At 39.0% G+C, this 19,152-nt stretch overlaps 1 protein-coding gene across 1 annotated transcript in view; it reads right to left on the bottom strand.

The window, feature by feature from the left end:
• The window catches only part of zmym2 (zinc finger, MYM-type 2), a 95,876-nt gene that overhangs the window by 7,876 nt on the left and 68,848 nt on the right, over positions 1–19,152 (bottom strand). The window contains exons 18-23 of the mRNA XM_043692702.1: positions 17,099–17,193; positions 16,481–16,655; positions 13,027–13,184; positions 7,067–7,181; positions 4,016–4,258; positions 1,808–1,928 (exon numbers count right to left, since the gene is read on the bottom strand). Of these exons, the coding sequence (XP_043548637.1) occupies positions 1,808–1,928; positions 4,016–4,258; positions 7,067–7,181; positions 13,027–13,184; positions 16,481–16,655; positions 17,099–17,193 (907 nt within the window). The remainder of the gene's footprint in view (positions 1–1,807; positions 1,929–4,015; positions 4,259–7,066; positions 7,182–13,026; positions 13,185–16,480; positions 16,656–17,098; positions 17,194–19,152) is intronic.

The raw sequence follows: 19,152 nt of genomic DNA, 5'->3' as shown, positions 1-19,152 counted from the left end.
ACCCTTGAGTTTAGAAGACTGTGAGGGGATCTGATTGAGACATATAAGATTATTAAAGGATTGGGCACTCTGGAGGCAGGAAACATGTTTCCGCTGATGGGTGAGTGCTGAACCAGAGGACACAGCTTAAAAATATGGGGTAGACCATTTAGGACAGAGATGAGGAGAAACTTCTTCAATTTCTTCACCCAGAGAGTGTGGAATGCTCTGCCCCAGAGGGCAGTGGAGGCCCAGTCTCTGGATTCATTTAAGAAAGAGTTGGATAGAGCTCTCAAAGATTGTGGAATCAAGGGTTATGGAGATATGGCAGGAACAGGATACTGATTAGGAATGATCAGCCATGATCATGTTGAATGGCGGTGCAGGCTCGAAGGGCTGAATGGCCTACTCCTGCACTATTGTCTATTGACCCAAGCTTGACCTTTATCTAACACATTACAGATCAACAGTGTGTTGGAATATTCTTTTGTCTGGATACAAGCGTGGCATCAACAATACTCAAGAAATTTAACAATATCAGGATGGAACATCCCATGTTGCAGTGCCCATTCATTTGAACATTCACTTCCTCCACCACCAGCCCTCTAGTGGCAGTTATGTGTACCATCAATAATATGCATTGCAGCAATTGGCCAAGGCTTCTTGACAGGACTTTCCAAGCTATTGATTTCTAACATCTGGAAGGACACAGTCAGCAGATACTTGGGAATACCGCCACCTGCAAGTTCCTTTCTAAACCTCCCACTACTCTGAACTGAAATTAGATTATTACTCCTTCAATGTGTTGTTTTGAAAACTTGCACAGTCTTCCTAACAGCAGTATGAGTCTTCCATACATAATGAACTGCAGCAATTCAAGAAGGCAGCGCGCAACCATCATTTCAAGGGCAATTAGGGATAGGCAACAAACAAGCCTAGTCAGAGACACTGATTTCCATTAAACAATCCAATGGAAGTCTGCACAATGCAAATATTTCTCAGAGCAATCAGCGATAATTCATAGAATCCCTACAGTGTGGAAACAGGCCATTTGGCCCACCAAGCCTCCAAAGAGTAACCTACCCAGACCCATTACCTTACCCTATTACTCTACATTTCCCCTGACTATCCTAACCTAAACATCCCTGAACACAATGGGCAATGTTATCACGGCTAATTCACCTAACCTGAATACCTTTACATACAAGATGATCAGAGGATTAGATAGGGTATTCAGTGAAAGTCTTTTTGCTAGGATGATTGACGTCAGTTTGTACGAGGGAGCATAATTACAAATTGAGGGGTGAAAGATTTAAGACAGATGTCAGAGGCAGGTTCTTTATGCAGAGAGTGGTAAGGGCGTGGAATGCCCTACCTGCTAATGTAGTCAACTCAGCCACATTAGGGAGATTTAAACAATTCTTAGATAAGCACATGGATGATGATGGGATAGTGTAGGGGGACTAGCTGAGAATAGTTTACAGGTCAGTGCAACATCGAGGGCCAAAGGGCCTGTTCTGTGCTCTTTTGTTCTATATTCTATCTTTGGATAGTGGGAGGAAACCACAACACCCGGAGGAACCCACGCAGACATGGGGAGAATGTGCAAACTCCACACAGACAATCGCCCAAGGCTGCAATTGAACCCAGTGCTGTGAGACAGCAGTACTAACCATTGAGTCACCATGTCGCCCATAAATGCTGACCTTGCAAGCTGCTCAGACTTTCCAAGAATAAATGTTCTGAAAAATTTCTTTATAGCAATGTCAATTAAATGTAGCAAAGAATATGTGTAATGAATACAAACAATAGTTTGTTTTAACCGTACCACTTTGAGAGGTAGCACTCAAACATTTTTACAGGACATCGCGATGGATTTGCCAAGTTTTCCTTTTGTTCGAACACAGGATCATCTTCCTCACGTTTTCTTTTTCCTGGTGTAATTTTGTCTGAAAACACAATGTAAAATATTTCGATTTGCTGATACTGAAGTACTGTTTCATATGAATAAATTATTAGCAAGCTGCACAGCATGCTGCTTAGACTATAAGACACAGGAGCACGAGTAGGCCATTTGGCCATTGGAGTGTGCTCTGCCATTCAATGAGATATTGGCTGATGTGAGAATCCTTAAACTCCACTTTCCTTCCTTTGCTCCCAGCTCTTAATTCCTTTACTGATTAAAAAATCTGTCTGTCTCAGCCTGTCTCCAACCTAGACTCTATAGCCCTTTGTGGTAAAGAATTCCATAAATTGATTACTCTCAGAAGAACTTCTTCCTCAGCTTAATTGGGCAGTTCCATACTTTGAAATTATGCCCTTAGGTCCAAGATGGTGTCACAAGGGGTCATAGTTTCTCAACACATCTACCTTTCTCAAACCCCAAAGAATTTTATGTTTTAATTAGGTCGCTCTTTTAATTGTCTCATTCTTCTAAACTTCAATGAATACAGATCCAAACTACAAAACATCTCTTTCATAAGAAAACCTCTCCACACCCAGAATCAAACTTGTGAACCTTCTCTGGACTGCCCCCAACACCAGTATATCTTTGGTTAAATAAGGGACTCTAAAATCCCTCTATGCTGCAGCTTTCTGAAGTCTTTCCCCATTCAAATAATATTTATCATAGAGGTCTGTACCACAGAAAAAAGCTTTTGGGCCCATCAAGTCTGCGCCAGTTAGAAACCACCACCTAATTATTCTAAACCCATTTGCCAGCATTTGGTTCCTAGCCTTGTATGACTTAGCATTTCAAGCATACAACTAAATAATTCTTAAATGTTATAAGGGGTTCTGCCTCTATCACTCTTACAGGTAGTGAGTTCCAGAATCCCACCACCCTCTGTGTAAACATTTTTCCCCTCACATCCCATATAAACTTCCTTACCTTAAAACTATGCCCTGGTCAGTGATCTCTCCACCAGGGAAACTCCTTATTTTCTCATTCAGACCCAAAGTTTAAGAATTTCTAGTACACATCTCACTAATTTACAATGTTTATGTTCGATTTCTTTCAACTGGACTTTGTGTCAATCCAGGAAAACCCAACTTATATCTAAAAATCTTAAATACAGATACAAATGTTGTTTTTAACATAGGTTTCAGTCAAAATCAAAGTACTGTACCATTCAGCATTCTGAATTTTCTGTTATTGTAGCGAATTTCAACTCTTTTCATTTCATATCCAGAAGTGCTCTTACACAGAACTGAACACTTTTTTTTTAACCCATTACCAAATCCAAACTTCAAATCTTAATAGACTCAAAATGGGATCACTAAGAGGCTATCAGCCAGCTGCCACTTTCACAGGCGCCTATCACTGGGATGGACAGACATATGACTCTTGTACTAATATTGATATTGAAATCAGAGGCTTACAATGTCCGAAGTTTTCCAAGATCAGAACTCATTGAACCATGTACTACAAATTCTTACAAAGGTTTCAACAGTGATGGTGGCAAGGAAGCCCTAAATGGTAAATTTCAAATTGTCTTGTAAACAGAAGGAGCAAAAATAATTTGTGCAAAGCAGCCTCTGCACCAACTCATCATTCTTCAGTGATAGCAACAGCTTTCTGCAGATCTACTTTGTTGCGACACTCCATACCACAAATTATTGGTTCAATCAGCTGCCAGCAAGGTCCATCAGGATGCCCTCAGTTTGCTAGTTCCATTTAGTTGATTTAATTCCATTTAATCCTAAAAAACAGCACTGACTGACAACCCTGTCATCAGCCTAAAAATAAAACGAAGCTCAAATGTTTTCTACCAAGTACAACTTAGGATTGACCTTTACAGTTCAGCCACCAGAACGCATATTATAGGCATAATGTTTTTCTAAAGGAATTTGAGAAACACGTAATTGATCATCATCATACATCTTTCATAGATTGAAAACTTAAAAAACTTATGATGGAAAAATGCTTAGAAACAGATACCTGGGATTGTAAATAATCAATAAAACGCAACCTCTATTATACATTCAAGTGACAATGAAGACAGGAAATTGTTTATTATCTAAACAAAAACTTTACCTTGATTGTCATTTGTACACAAAGCTGGTACCTTGTATCGAATGCATACAGAATTGTCAGAGTTTCTATTCCATTGTTTGACAATATTTGCAAAGGAAAGTCTCATATGCTGTTCAATGGTCCTTAACCCAAAGTATTTAGTGTTAAAATATAGCAAAGTATTAAGAAGGACAAATGGTGACTGTGGCCCCAGCTGTTTGCATTTCCATAGATAATCCTCTTCAACACGTGAAAATATTGACCCTAAAAAAAAGAAATTACGAATTATGCAACAGAGCATATGTTTATGTAAAATTCACATGTACAATACCTGCAAATCACGTATGGCAGGCTTGCCTAGTAAACCATACGATCATTTAAAACAAAGAACTGCAGATGCTGAAGATCTGAAACAAAAGCAGAAATTGTTGGAGAAACTCAGGTCTCTCCTTCAAAGTATATTGGTATTGGACTATTTGGAGTACTAGGTGCAGGCTGATATGGAAGTTCTGCTTTGGCAGCAGTCTGAATTTATTGAGATCAAAAGTGATCTGCAAATCTGCTGCAAAGTGGTTAAGTTCATTTACAAAATGTAGCTCATGTATGCCTATGGTGGTCTGTTGGTTTTGACAGACAATGAAGGTTAGAATTTTTAATCTAAACAGTATTTAATGCTGACATTAGAGGCAGTTAATCTCAGGCGAAATAGCCAATGTCAGGTAGATTGTGCAGAGATCAGGTGAGGAGCTGGACAACAGAGGCAATAGCATACAGGCATGAAAAGGAGGTGGTGTTCTGTCTATAATAGATTAAGTACCAAGGACGTCAATATGACGGAGATGGAGAGATGCATTTAAGGGAATGATGTGGTTAACCATAATCTTATTTCCAATTTTAATCAGAGCTGTTTTAGAACAGTGCAGAGTTGAAACCTGATTGGAAAAGATTAAACTTGGGAATTGCAGAAAGACAGCCATAATAGAGTCATAGAGATGTATAGCATGGAAACAGACCCTTCGGTGCAAGCCGTCCATGCCGACCAGATATCCCAACCCATCCCACCCGGTCCATATCCCTCCAAACCCTTCCTATTCATATACCCATCCAAATGCCCTTTAAATGTTGCAATTGTACCAGCCTCTACCACTTCCTCTGGCAGCTCATTCCATACACGTACCACCCTCTGCATGAAAAAGTTGCCCCTTAGGTTCCTTTTATATCTTTCCCCTCTCACCCTAAATCTGTGCCCTCTAGTTCTGGATTCCCTCACCCCAGGATAAAAACTTTGTCTATTTATCCTATCCATATCCCTCATAATTTTGTAACCCCCTATAAGGTCACCCCTCAGTCTCTGACACTCCAGGGAAAACAGCCCCAGCCTGTTTAGCCTCTACCCATAGCTCAAATCGACCAACACTGGCAACATCCTTGTAAAACTTTTCTGAACACTTTCAAGTTTCACAACATTTTTCCAATAGGAAGGAGACCAGAATTGCACGCAATATTCCAACAGTGGTCTAACCAATGCCCTATACAGCCACAACATGACGTCCCAACTCCTGTACTCAACACTCTGACCAATAAAAGAAAGCATACCAAATGCCTTCTCACTATCCTATCTACCTGCAACTCCACGTTCAAGGAGTTATGAACCTGCACTCCAACACTCAGCAACACTCCCTAGGACCTTACCATTAAGTGTATAAGTCCTGCTAAGATTTGCTTTCCCAAAATGCAGTACCTCGCATTTATCTGAATTAAACTCCATCTGCCACTTCTCAGCCCATTGGCCCATCTGATCAAGATCCTGTTGTAATCTGAGGTAACCTTCTTCGCTGTCCACTACACCTCCAATTTGGTGTCATAAATTCAGGCAATTAAAACACACCTAAGGAAAGGAATGATAGGAGTAACAATTTGTAACCATAGAAAGGACAGAAGGCGTCTATTTGAGGAGATCATAATGACAATGGGTTTGATAGGAAGCACAAACAGTACCTGAGAAAAGAGAATCACTTGCAATGTTAGCTGGCATAGTAGTTGTGAAGTTGGATTGTCAGTAGGGAACAATGAGAGAGATAAGGGAGGAACTAACGATTGTACACTGTTCTGGACATCAGAAAGAATAAACTGGCTTTGGAAAACGTACAGTGCAGATTCAGCATAATAGTATCAAGGATCCAAGGCTTACATTGCAATGAAGGATTATGCAAATTTAACCACAATAAGGGTGGTCAATACTTGTTCAATTTAAATGCAAATTCAAAAAGAGCGATAGAATTTTTGTTAGCCAAAAATATTAAGGTATATGGAACCATGTTGGGTTAACAGAGCTTGGTTGCAGATCAATGGATGGTGAATGGTGAACTAGTTGAATGGGCTGAATAGCTTTCTGTACCTATGCTGTTTAGAGAAAGGTGCAGGGACAGCCCATTTTTCACTCAATACATGGAAGCTGTTACAAGCATATACAATATGGCTGAATTTCAAGAGCCTGAGTGTAGAATGGAAACACAGAAAAGGACACTAAGTGATGGTCAGATTGGGTAAATAAAGTAAGGAAAGTCTTGCTTTGCTAAATACCTATTATAGTTTGGGAGTTCTATTGAACATCAGGACCTACATGGAAACTCACTTGAAAGTGGACATTTAAGTAATGCATTTTGCAGCTCTTTTCAGAACCTTTTAAAAATTGGTTCCATGCTTTCTTATTTTGAGGAACAGAAAATCAAAAAGAGCGGGTATTAGTTATTTTTTCACAAGTAATTGCACAAAGTTTCATTAAAAAGGATATAATTCCTCTTTGTCTTAGAAATTTGCAGACTAGAATGTCCTTAGCAAAATTCATCTATGTAACGTATGTTCAGTTACATGCCAATAAAAGTAGGAATGTGATCCAATATTTAAATTAAATAATATCTACATTGTATCCACTTTCAAAACGTAGAGATTTTTCTAAATCCTTCCATACACCTACACAGCTAAATTTTTTTTATGTTACATCAAAAGGTCTGACAATTTATTTAGGAAAAGCATAATTAAAGAGTATTGAACTATGATTTAGTTTCTTACCATTTGGTAAAATACTTGGTCGCCAACTCCTCAAGATCGTGTTAAATTCTTCATTAAATGTGTGATAGCAGGAGTCACTAAATATGTCATCATTTCTATTATTTTCAAATAGATACTGTAGAAGGAAAAAAAATAAACCTGCAATAATCCTGTGACCAATCAACCAGAATGTCAAAGATAGAATTATAATTCACAATGCCATCTTTCAAACATGTCAAATGAGCCATATAGAATTGTGGTGTCAAAACAATAGGAGAATAGAAATATAGTTCTGTCATGTTTCAAGTAACATGAAAAATAAACTGACATTCAATATTTACTAGAGATTAGCACACAATCAAGTGGATTCTTGAAATAAATCAAAATCAAGAGCAGAAGTGTTTCTGGTGATCTGGCAAAGGTAAAATCAGAGGGCTGTCCATTTTCAGGTTGCTCTCTAGAGCTTGGTGATCAGTTTCTAAAGAAGGCTGAGAGCTCTTCTGAACTTATACCAAGAATAAATCTTGGGAAAGGCTCTTGTAAATGACAACAGCTTCCCTGGAAATGATTCCAAGAAATTGTGTGTTTGGCTCCTTGACCATTCCACTTCACAGTTATTTCAGTAAAACTGGCTTGTTGCTAGAAAGCAAAACAACAACCTCTTCTACATTTCTTGAAGTATCTGCATTAAAGTTTTGTATGACAACATGTTTCAAGCTAGAGCTACTTTTGTACATAGCCAGCTAACGATGAAAATATTTGTCACAAAAGCCTGTGGACGGCATGGTGGCACAGTGGTTAGCACTGCTGCCTCACAGCGCCAGAGACCCGGGTTCAATTCCAGAGACCCAGGTTCAATTCCCGCCTCAGGCGACTGACTGTGTGGAGTTTGCACATTCTCCACGTGTCTGCGTGGGTTTCCTCCGGGTGCTCTGGTTTCCTCCCACAGTCCAAAAATGTGCAGGTTAGGTGAATTGGCCATGCTAAATTGCCCGTAGTGTTAAGAGCAGGGGTAAATGGGTCTGGGTGGGTTGCGCTTCAGCGGGTCGGTGTGGACTTGTTGGGCCGAAGGGCCTGTTTCTACACTGTAAGCAATCTAATCTAATCTAAACAGTAAAAGTTCAATTACAAACTAGAAATGCACTTTTCAATGGTTAGAAAATTGTCAACTCTTGATAAAAATAGATATTATCTGAGAAGCTAGTTACTTAACCAGGCAAATTCCTTTAATATGCAGAAATACATTTGTGATTAAACACATTTTTATATACAATTGTATTGTCTAAGTCAGCATTCTGATAATTGTAACATTCTGGGAACAGGATGTTCCAGTGGTTTTAATCCTGCCTAGGAATAAAGTCTGGGCTTGGTGTGAGGTTTTCAATATGTTGCACACAACAAGAAGTTGTGTGTTTGTGTGTGTTGCTTTAGTTAGTTAGATGGAGGCTGTCAGAGGGGAAGGTTGCTATCTTTGCACTGCTAATCAATCAAGTACTTAGGATTAGGCAGAAGAGGCTCTGCCTTGAAAAGGCACTTCAGTATCAGACTCTGAGCAGTCTGAACTCTGGAGAACTTTTGGAAGCCAGTAGGCGAGCTAAGTGTTGTGGTTAGGGCTCAGGAAAAGCTTTGGGAGAGAAAACAGAAGCTATGCGCCATTAATAGTTTAGTGCAGCTGAAAGAGAGGGTGAAGGAAGCCCACAAACAGCACTATGTTTGAGCAGCAAATGGATGGTTAATGGCATTACCATTGGTGAATTCCCCACCATTATCATTGAGCAGAAAACTGAACTGGACCAGTTGTACAAAAGCTGTGGCTACAAGAGCAGATCAGAAGCTAAGTGTTGAACAGTGAGTAACTGACCATTTGTCTCCCAATGCCTGTTCAGCATCTAGAAGGCAAAAGTCAGAAGTGATTTGTTAACATTATCCACTTGCTTGAATGAGTGCAGCTCCAACAACACACAAGAAACTTGACATCATTTAGAACAAAGGAGTCTGCTTGATTGGCACTCCATCCACCAGTACAAACACACAGGTGTCAGCAGCTTGCACACCCTCTATAAGATGCACTAAATTAAATCCTTTAGGCTCCTTCCATTACACTTTCCAAACCTGTGACCTCGACCACCAGTAAATATAAGGACAGCAGATACATGGTAGTATCACGATATGTTAGCTCTCCTCCATGCTATATCCTATCCTGGCTTGGAAAGGTATTACCATTCCTTTACAGTTATAGAGTCATAAAGTCATAGAGATGTACAGCATGGAAACAGATCCTTCGGTCCAACTTGTCCATGCCAACCAGATATCCTAGATAAATCTAGTCCCATGTGCCAGCATTTGGACCACATCCCTCTAAACCCTTCCTATTCATACAGTCAGTTCTGCTTTAATGTGGTATTTCCACTCTCGTGCAATCCCATGTAATAAGAATATCATGTAATAGCAGCACCATTAAAAACTAATGTGCCCGGAATTGTTTTATAACCATTATACACTTTAAAAGTTTGCGCTTTAGAAACAGTGTCCCAATTCGTCAATCGCATCATGGCAAATTTGCATTAACAAAACGCGTGTTATAGCAGAATGACTTATATACCTATTCAGATGCCTTTTAAATGTTGTAATTGTACCAGCCTCCACCACTTGCTCTGGCGGCTCATTCTATACACGCACCGCCCTCTGCATGAAGAAATTGCCCCTTAGGTCCCTTTTAAATCTTTCCCCTCTCATCATGGATCTAGTTTTCAAATCCCACCGTGGGGAAAAGACCTTGTCTATTTATCCTATACATGCCCCTCATGATTTTATAAACCTCTATAAGATCACCCCTTAGCCTCCAAAGCTCCATGGAAAATAGCCCCAGCCTATTTAGCCTCAAACCCTCCAAACCTGGATACATTCTTGTAATTCTTTTCTGAACCTTTTTAAGTTTCACAGCATTCTTCCTATAGCAGGGAGACCAGGACTGCACACAATATTCCAAAAGTGGTCTAATCAATGTCCTGTACCTCCCAACTTCTATACTCAATGCCCTGACCAATAAAGGCAAGAATACCAAATGACTTCTTCACTACCCTATCTACCTGTGACTCCATTTTCAAGGAATTATGAACCTGCACTCCAAGGTCCCTTTGTTTAGCAACACACCCCAGGACTTTCCATTAAGTATAAGTCCTGTCCTGATTTGCCTTTCCAAAAAGCAGCACCTCACATTTATCTACATTAAACTCCATCTGTCACTCCTTGGCCCATCTGATCAAGGTTCCATTGTACTCTGAGGTAGCCCTCTTCGTTGGTCCACTACCCTTCCAATTTTGGGATCATCTGTAAACTTACTAACCATACTTCCTATGTTCATATCCAAATCATTTATATAAATGATGAAAAGCAGTGGACCCAGCACCGAACCTTGTGGCACACCACTGGTCACCAGTCTCCAATCTGAAAAGCAACCCCCCAGCACCATTCTCTGTCTTCTACCTTCAAACCAGTTCTGTATCCAGATGGCTAGGTCTCCCTGTATTCCATATGATCTAATCTTGCTAACCAGTTTACCATGAGAAATGCCTTACTGAAGTCGATATAGATCATGTCCACTGCTCTGTCCTTATCATTCCTGTTTGTTATTTCTTCAAAAACTCAATCAAGTTAGTGAGACACGATTTTTCACCTACAAAGCCATGTTAAGCATCCCTAATCAGTCCCTGCCTTTCCAAATGCATGTAAATCCTGTCTCTCAGGATTCCCTCCAGCAACTTGCCAATCACCGATGTCAAGCTCACTGGTCTATAGTTCACTGGCTTTTCCTTACCACCTTTCTTAAATAGTAGCATCACATTAACCAACCTCCAGTCTTCCGGCACCTCACCTGTGGCTATCGATGCTATAAGTATCTTAGCAAGGGGCCCAGCAATCACTCCCCCTAGCTTCCCATTGAGTAGGGTACACCTGCTTGAAAAAATCTTGGAACTCTCATTCTAACATTACTGTAGCAGTTGAAAAAGGAAGTTTACCATCGTCTTAGAACATAGAACATAGAACAATACAGCACAGAACAGGCCCTTCGGCCCACGATGTTGTGCCGAACTTCTAACCTAGATTAAGTACCCATCCATGTACCTATCCAAATGCCGCTTAAAGGTTGCCAATGATTCCGACTCTACCACTCCCACGGGCAGCGCATTCCATGCCCCCACCACTCTCTGGGTAAAGAACCCACCCCTGACATCTCCCCTATACCTTCCACCCTTCACCTTAAATTTATGTCCCCTTGTAACACTCTGTTGTACCCGGGGGAAAAGTTTCTGACTGTCTACTATCTATTCCTCTGATCATCTTATAAACCTCTATCAAGTAACCCCTCATCCTTCGCCGTTCCAACGAGAAAAGGCTGAGAACTCTCAACCTATCCTCGTAGACTTCCTCTCCATTCCAGGCAACATCCTGGTAAATCTTCTCTGCACCCTCTCCAAAGCTTCCACATCTTTCCTAAAGTGAGGCGACCAGAACTGCACACAGTACTCCAACTGTGGCCTAACCAAAGTCCTGTACAGCTGCAACATCACTTCACGACTCTTGAATTCAATCCCTCTGCTAATGAACGATAATACTCCATAGGCCTTCTTACAAACTCTATCCACCTGAGTGGCAACCTTCAAAGATCTATGTACATAGACCCCAAGATCCCTCTGTTCCTCCACCTGACTAAGAACCCTACCATTAACCCTGTATTCCGTATTCTTATTTGTTCTTCCAAAATGGACAACCTCACACTTGGCAGGGTTGAACTCCATCTGCCACTCCTCAGCCCAGCTCTGCATCATATCTAAGTCCCTCTGCAGCCGACAACAGCCCTCCTCACTGTCCACAACTCCACCTATCTTCGTATCATCTGCAAATTTACTGACCCACCCTTCGACTCCCTCATCTAAGTCATTAATAAAGCTTGTGCTTCTCACAAGCAATTATAGATGGGCATTAAAGGCTGGTCTAACCAGTAATACCCACTTCCCAAGAACAAAATTAAAGGTCATAATGGAAAATCACATGTTGTAGCAAGGGCACAGGATGTGTTATATAAACAAGGAGATTGCCAGGACATAAAGAACAGACAAAATGCAAAGAAAGAGACTAGAATGAACTCATCTACACAAAAGAAATGAAAAAATAAGTAAGTTAGTAAAATTGCAGTTATAAAGTACACTGGACAGATATCAGTTTTGAGTGGTTCACCTTGGCCTTGGAGAAAGCAGATTGGTGATTCACTTTAGTAATTGAAGGAACCCAGCCATAAAAATGAGTTATATTTTGGAGGTTAAGAGCTGAGCTGATTGACATACTTAACAAAAAATGGAATGAAAAGTTAATGAATAATTTCCCATGATTATGGGAGAACCAAGATCAAAGATACGTAGTGTTAGCATCAGAATTGAGCTGGTTGAAAATACCTATATTAATAATTAAGAATTGCAACAAATAGTCTTCAAGAATACGACAAAAGAAAGATGGACACTTACTTAGAAAGTGAAGATTTGGCAAACTAATGGGGAATTAATAGCAAGGTATAGGGTTGCAGAAATGTCCTGTTCCTCTTGTTAGCAATGCCCATCGGGGATCAGTTGTCACAGTATATAATGCTCGCTTGTCAATTTGTCTTCATACATCTACTATAATCCATTAAGTTAACCTTGTTGTGACCAACTGAGATGGTGGGTGACTAGAACAGTTCATCCCACCTCACCTAGGAGCTTAATAATTTGGGATATCCATCTGGAACTGTAATAAATTAGGAAATCTTGCCTGGATTCTTGTCACAACATAAGATATATCTGACTGAAATGCTACATTTAGAAAATAAGTTATCTTTAGATTTAAAACATTTATAAATAATGAACACCAAATACAGCACATTCAGTAATAAAGCAAACACAATGTGGTAAGGTTTATCTATAAGCAAATTTAGTTATTTAACCAACCTGTTGAATTCCTAGGCATAGATAATAGAGGCTATCAGGTGCATAATGTTCACCATTTGGTCTTCGAACTTCCTTTATAAATGTAGCCAATCCACAGTCAAGCTCTGCTGCAGTATATGACAACAGTTCCCCTTTAATGTGTGCAGATTTTTCCAACACTGGAAGAAGTGGGGAAAAAAACCATTTCAGTTTAACACTTTTATCTATTTCAATGATCTCTGGCTAGCTTTCCATTTTTCATCTTATATCAACTTCAACTCATTCAAAATTCTGCTACCTAATCCAAATGCACCTTTAATTTCATCAATTCATCACTCCCTGTGCTTCCTGAAAATTTCATTTGTATTCAGTTCTCTCCATGGTCTCACTCTTCCCATTTCTATTAATCTACCATGCTCTACAACATCCCAAGACCCCTGAATTTGTTCAATTCAATGATTTTAATGGTATCATCATTGGTTTGCCTATTATTGGTGACATTGGACAAAAGATTTGAAATTTGTTTGTACCAATACCTATTTATTAGGTATATTTTATACTCTGTGGTGAATATAAATGCTTCTTCAAATAGATAGAATTATAAAGAGTTCAAATTGATAGAAACATTAATTGTTCCTTTGTTAACCATCCATTACTTCAAGAGTGTGGATAAATGCACTTCTATCAAATCATCAAAGGGACCTTAATATTTCAGCATTCAATGCAGTTAGAGCATATAACACAGAATTAAGGCCATATTAAGAAAAGATGATCGTGCTTTGCAACCCTTTTTCCAATGCGATCCTATTTTAAACACCACCTTCCAAGGTCAATTAAGGTTGGGCAACAAATGCTGGATTTGTTCATGAAAATTAACTCAACTTCAGATGCCAATAAAAACAAAAAACTGAATGTTGCTATGCTGTCTTATTACAATATATAATTATAACAGTAAACTATTATTGATATGAATATAAATACAAAAAAAAATCCACATTTTTTAATGTAAATTCATACAGGCTTTGGTCAAGCTTCCCATTTCTTTCGTGTCAGAGAACTGAATGAAGTCCCTCTCTACAACATCTCCCCACACAAATATATGCATTCTTATTAATAGCACATGTCTCTCTATTGTACACACTTGCTCCCTTTCCAATACCCCCCAAACCTCTTCACTTGCTTAGTGGCTCCTTTTCTCACCCATCCTGCTCAATTCACTCACTTAGCGGCCTGGCCTTCTTCTTAGTCTTACACAGAGCCACAAAGTCTTGATGACATGGCCGCAGTGATTGAAACAGGCATCAATTCAATTTACTAAAAACAAAGAACTGTGGATGCTGGAAATATGAAACAAAAACAGAAACTGCTGGAAAAACTCAGCAGGTCTGGCAACATCTGTGGAGAGCATTCAGGGTTAACCTTCGAGGTGCAGTGACCCTTCTTCAGAACTGGGGTTCTTCAATTTTGAAGAAAAGTCACTGGACCCAAATGTTGACATCAATTAAATTTAATTAGCTGAAACTTGTCTCTATTGTTCTCTGGGTAGCTAGCAATATTGTATCAAAACATATCAATTTTATCCTATTTTGCAAGGACTCTCATTTAGACTTGTTTCAATGAAGAACCGATTTCATAAATAAAAAGTACACCAGTTGAATTTGCAGCAGGAGCATGTAGTTCAGAATACATTTTAGAATACTAATTGATCTGAAAATTGCATTGTGTCTATTTTCTAAAAGTACTTTGATTAATGAACAGCACTTCACAATACCTATCCAATTCTCAAACAATACAATATTAGCATATTGCAAAAGATTTGTACATCTTGAGCTTTTCTTTTTGTTTTGTAATGGACAAGAATCTAATCATCTTGCATTATAAATATCTGATTGAATAAAGAAAATATTTACAATCTGCAGTTTCATTAACTGGAGAGTAGAAGTGGTCAACCGTCACAGGTTTCATTCCAGTGCACAAGTTTAAACATCTCACTCTTTACCTTATCAAATCAGAATCTGCCTTTCTAACTTTGGGACATTCTAGTCTTGACACATCTTCACTTATGTCCTATGTAGACAGTATTTTCAAGTCTTTCACAATGAAAAACAAACTAGGCCCAGGCTCCCCTGCTCCCAGATTGCCCCTCTGGTTCTGCCAATTCCTGCAAAGCCTTGGTCTTTCACTGCAGCCCGAGACACTGCCAAAGCCTGAATGGTCTCACCAAAAAACTGGCAGCTCAGCACTTTGTCCCAGTCGAACAAACGACAGGCTCCTAAATCTGCTCTCAGCTTCAACTGACAATGAGAAATATATGAGATTCTTAGGGGATTTGAGGGTAGATGCAGAAAGGTTCCTTCCACTTGTTGGAGGGTTGAGGACAAGAGGGTAAAATCTCAAAATATAGGGCTGCACTTTTAAGATAGAGATGAGGAGGAGTTCTTCCCTCAGAAGAAAGCAAATCTGTGGAGTTCTTTACTGCAGAGAGCTGTCGAGGCTCGATTGTTACATATATTCAAGTCTAAGATAGAACAGGATTTTAATCAGTGAGAGGAAAAAGGGTTAAAGAAAAAGGGCGCAGGAAAGTAGAGTTGAGGATGATCAGATCAGCCATGATTTCACTGGGTGATGGAGCAGACACAATGGCGGGTGAGAGGGTAAAGGTATAAAATAGACATAAGAGGCAACCTTTTCACGCAAAGGGTAGTACATGCATGGAATGAGCTGCCAGAGGAAGTGGTGGAGGCTAGTTCAATTGCAACATTTAAAAACCATCTGGATGGGTATATAAATAGGAAGGGTTTGGAGGGATATGGGCTGGGTGCTGGCAGGTGGGAGTAGATTGGGTTGGGATATCTGGTCGGCATGAACGAGTAGGACCAAAGGGGATATTTCCGTGCTGTAGTACATCTCTATGACTCTATGTCTTATAATCTTCATTGTTGAAATGCAGCAGTAGAAAGGAAATGGAGGTTGGAAAAATATTAAAGTATGGGTCGCCCAGAGTAGATGATAAAAGCATCTATAATCAGGACCAATAAACTCACAGCTGCCTTTTCCCGTGTCTGATATCCACATCCTTGATCAGGCAATGAGTGCTTTGATCAGCTGATGCTCTCTCATCTAGATGACAAATAGGTTATAGGTTATTTGCTTCTTGGAATGCTAGATGTTGGAGGCTCGCCCTACAACATAGTTATTTCCTAGGTCTGGCGAGAAAATTCCTTCAGCATCCATCATAATTGACTACATGAAAGCCACAATTGGTGGCAGGATGAGAAGGTCAGCATGATACTATAGAATGGAAATTATTTCTGGTGGTTACAGGAGGAGGCCAGAATTGAATATGTCACCCTCCCAACTAATTAAAAGCCATTCCTGCCTTCGACCTCACTCCCACTATGGGAGCACAAAATTCCACTCAATGAATCGGTGACTAAACATCATGGAAATGTAAAGTATCATCAAAGAAACTTACAAGCAGAGTTAAATCCATCCATCTCAACAGTATTCTCACTCTTTGCTTTCTTTGTTGCAATCCAATGTTTCCACGCAGTTATACCATAAATGTAACTTAAGGTAAAACCAATCTCAGGAGTGACAATGCTATCATCTTGTGAATGACCATCAGAAAATGCTTTTTTCTTTGCACCCTATGAAAGCAGAACTTATTAGTCACATTTTAAAAGCGAGACGCACCAGACACAAAATACCAGTCTAATACATGCAAGTTTGGTTTAATCAGTAAAATGGCATTTTACAAAATATAAATGACCCCAAATGGATCTGTAGTTTGTTTATTAATATAAAGGTAACAAGATAACTTTGTCTTCTTAATGTCTGCAGAGTATGAAATATACGATAAAATAATGAGGCAAAGGCAACGTGGAGACAAAGAAAACTGGATATATTGGTATCAATATAAGAAGATAACTGGGGTACAGTTTTCCTGAATTAGATATCGAAGTTTGTTAAATATAACTAAAAATGTGCTTTTAAACTAGTTGTTAAAAATAGAAGACTGTAAAGTTCAATTTTCATTATTAAGTACAAAACATGAAAAACCATGGCTATGTTGAACGAAATGGCCCCATACCTTTCTTCTACACTGAGGTCTAGTCTGTTCCTCATATTCTTCTCCAAATACTGGTGGTAACAGATATTCACTCTCGGTATCCAACTCTTCAGCAGCTGTTAACACACCAATTCTCTTTGAATGAACATGATCGATGATCTTAAAACCGCCCCCCCCCACAAATATCACCAAGCCTATGATAGAAAGCATTTTGGGTAGATAGCATTTAAGAACTCTGCTCCATTGAGTACTGTTTTGGACAGTTAGGTACCTCTAATTCCAGTGCATATGAGATCTTGTTCAAATGTAAAATCTTATTTATCTATTAAAGGGTATTAGCACTGAAATGCAACAATAGGAAAAAAATGACATGCCTAAGGTTGTACTAATGCTTCAAATAAAGATTCAATAGTTTCTGGATCAACCACTGTGTGCAAAGGCATAGCTGCAGGATGACAAAGATGAATATATGACATTTAGGAATGACAGGAAGCCAAGAAAATATGGAAGAATGGTTCTGTTAATTGATGATGCTATTAGCACAATGAAGTTCAGGAAATCAAGTTGTAAAATTGGTTTGGATAGAGATGAGAAACGATAAAAAGCAAGTAGTCACTTGTGGGATTGATGTATCACCCTCAAGTCTTAAAAGAAATGGCTTGTTTAATAGTTGATAAGTTGGTTTTAATTTTCCAAAATGCCTGGATTTGGGGAAGATTTTATCACATTGGAAAATAGGAAATGTGACTCTATTTTGAATAAAGGGAGATGGACAGAAAGCAGGAAATAGGCCAGTTAACATAATAAATAGGATTGGAACCTACTATTAAAGATGCTAAAGCAAGGCACCTAGACAAGTTCAAGGAAATCAGGCACAGTTAACATGGCTTTAACTAATTTACTCGAGTTCTTTGAGGAAGTGATGTTTTTATGGTGGAGAAAGGGAACAAGTGGGTGCGTAGTGTATAGATTCCATAAGCATTTGGTAAGGTGTCATATTAAAGGGTGAGCAGAAAATTAAACTTAATCGTATAGTGGGTAATGTATGGTCATGGACAAAATAAAAGCAAAAATAGTGCTGATACTGGAAATCTGAACAAACACAGAATGCGGAAGAGACTTAGTTTTCTGGACAGAAGATTGGCTTGTCAGTAGGAACCAGACAGTATTCATAAATGTGTTATTTGTTGTTTGGCAAGATGCAATGATAAATACTAGTAATGCAAATATCAAGAGGTGTCATGTTTAACATGTCAGACCACTCAGGGCAGAAATCATTTTGGCGTAGCGCAACTACAAATAAGATAATGTTTGGTTAAAAATAGTGTGAACTGTAGTAAGCAGATATCCTCACAGCCAGCTTCAAGAAGAACTCTACATGTGTCAATCCAAGATACGATAACATTCAATTTTTCTAGTTTGGCTCAATTATTTAACTCAAGACATGATCTAATAACTTGGCTTAATTCATTAATAGTGTTTAGACAATTGTGTCAGCTGTGTACTAAGTTATATCTAGTAAGAATTAGTTCCAGCTTCCTCTGCAAAGAAGGGACCAAAATCAAATCTTCATGATTATATTTTTGCATTGTCATATTTTAATATCTAGGAATCTATTAAATTACCATGCAGGTAATGAATCACTTTTGACTGAAAAGAGAGAATAGTATGTAATTTCTCACAACTCCAAACACTGTCAGCTTCAGTTAGACCGCATTTGGGACTTCACAAGAGCAAGTTAATTGGCTACTTGAACAGATTTCCCAAATGTTACTTGCCACAACAAAGAATACAGAGAAACAGACCATTTGATGAAGTACATACAATGTTTGTCATGGAAACTTTACTCTCTACCCACTCATTTCACATAACTATTTGAATATTTTGAAAGATTCCATATTGAGTTCCACATGCAGAATTTTTAATTAAGATGTTCATCAATTCTTCATCTTCTCAAGTCAGTCTTCTTGATTATAAAGTCAGACCCCAATGACTCTATGCCATCACACCTACAGTATGTGCTTCTAATTAACTGAATGGCCAAAATCATATAGATTTCTAATGTTGCAACTTAA

The sequence above is a fragment of the Chiloscyllium plagiosum genome, chromosome 6 (genome assembly GCF_004010195.1).
Source record: "Chiloscyllium plagiosum isolate BGI_BamShark_2017 chromosome 6, ASM401019v2, whole genome shotgun sequence".
NCBI lineage: Eukaryota > Metazoa > Chordata > Chondrichthyes > Orectolobiformes > Hemiscylliidae > Chiloscyllium > Chiloscyllium plagiosum.
This window is presented reverse-complemented; position numbering and strand designations above follow the sequence as displayed.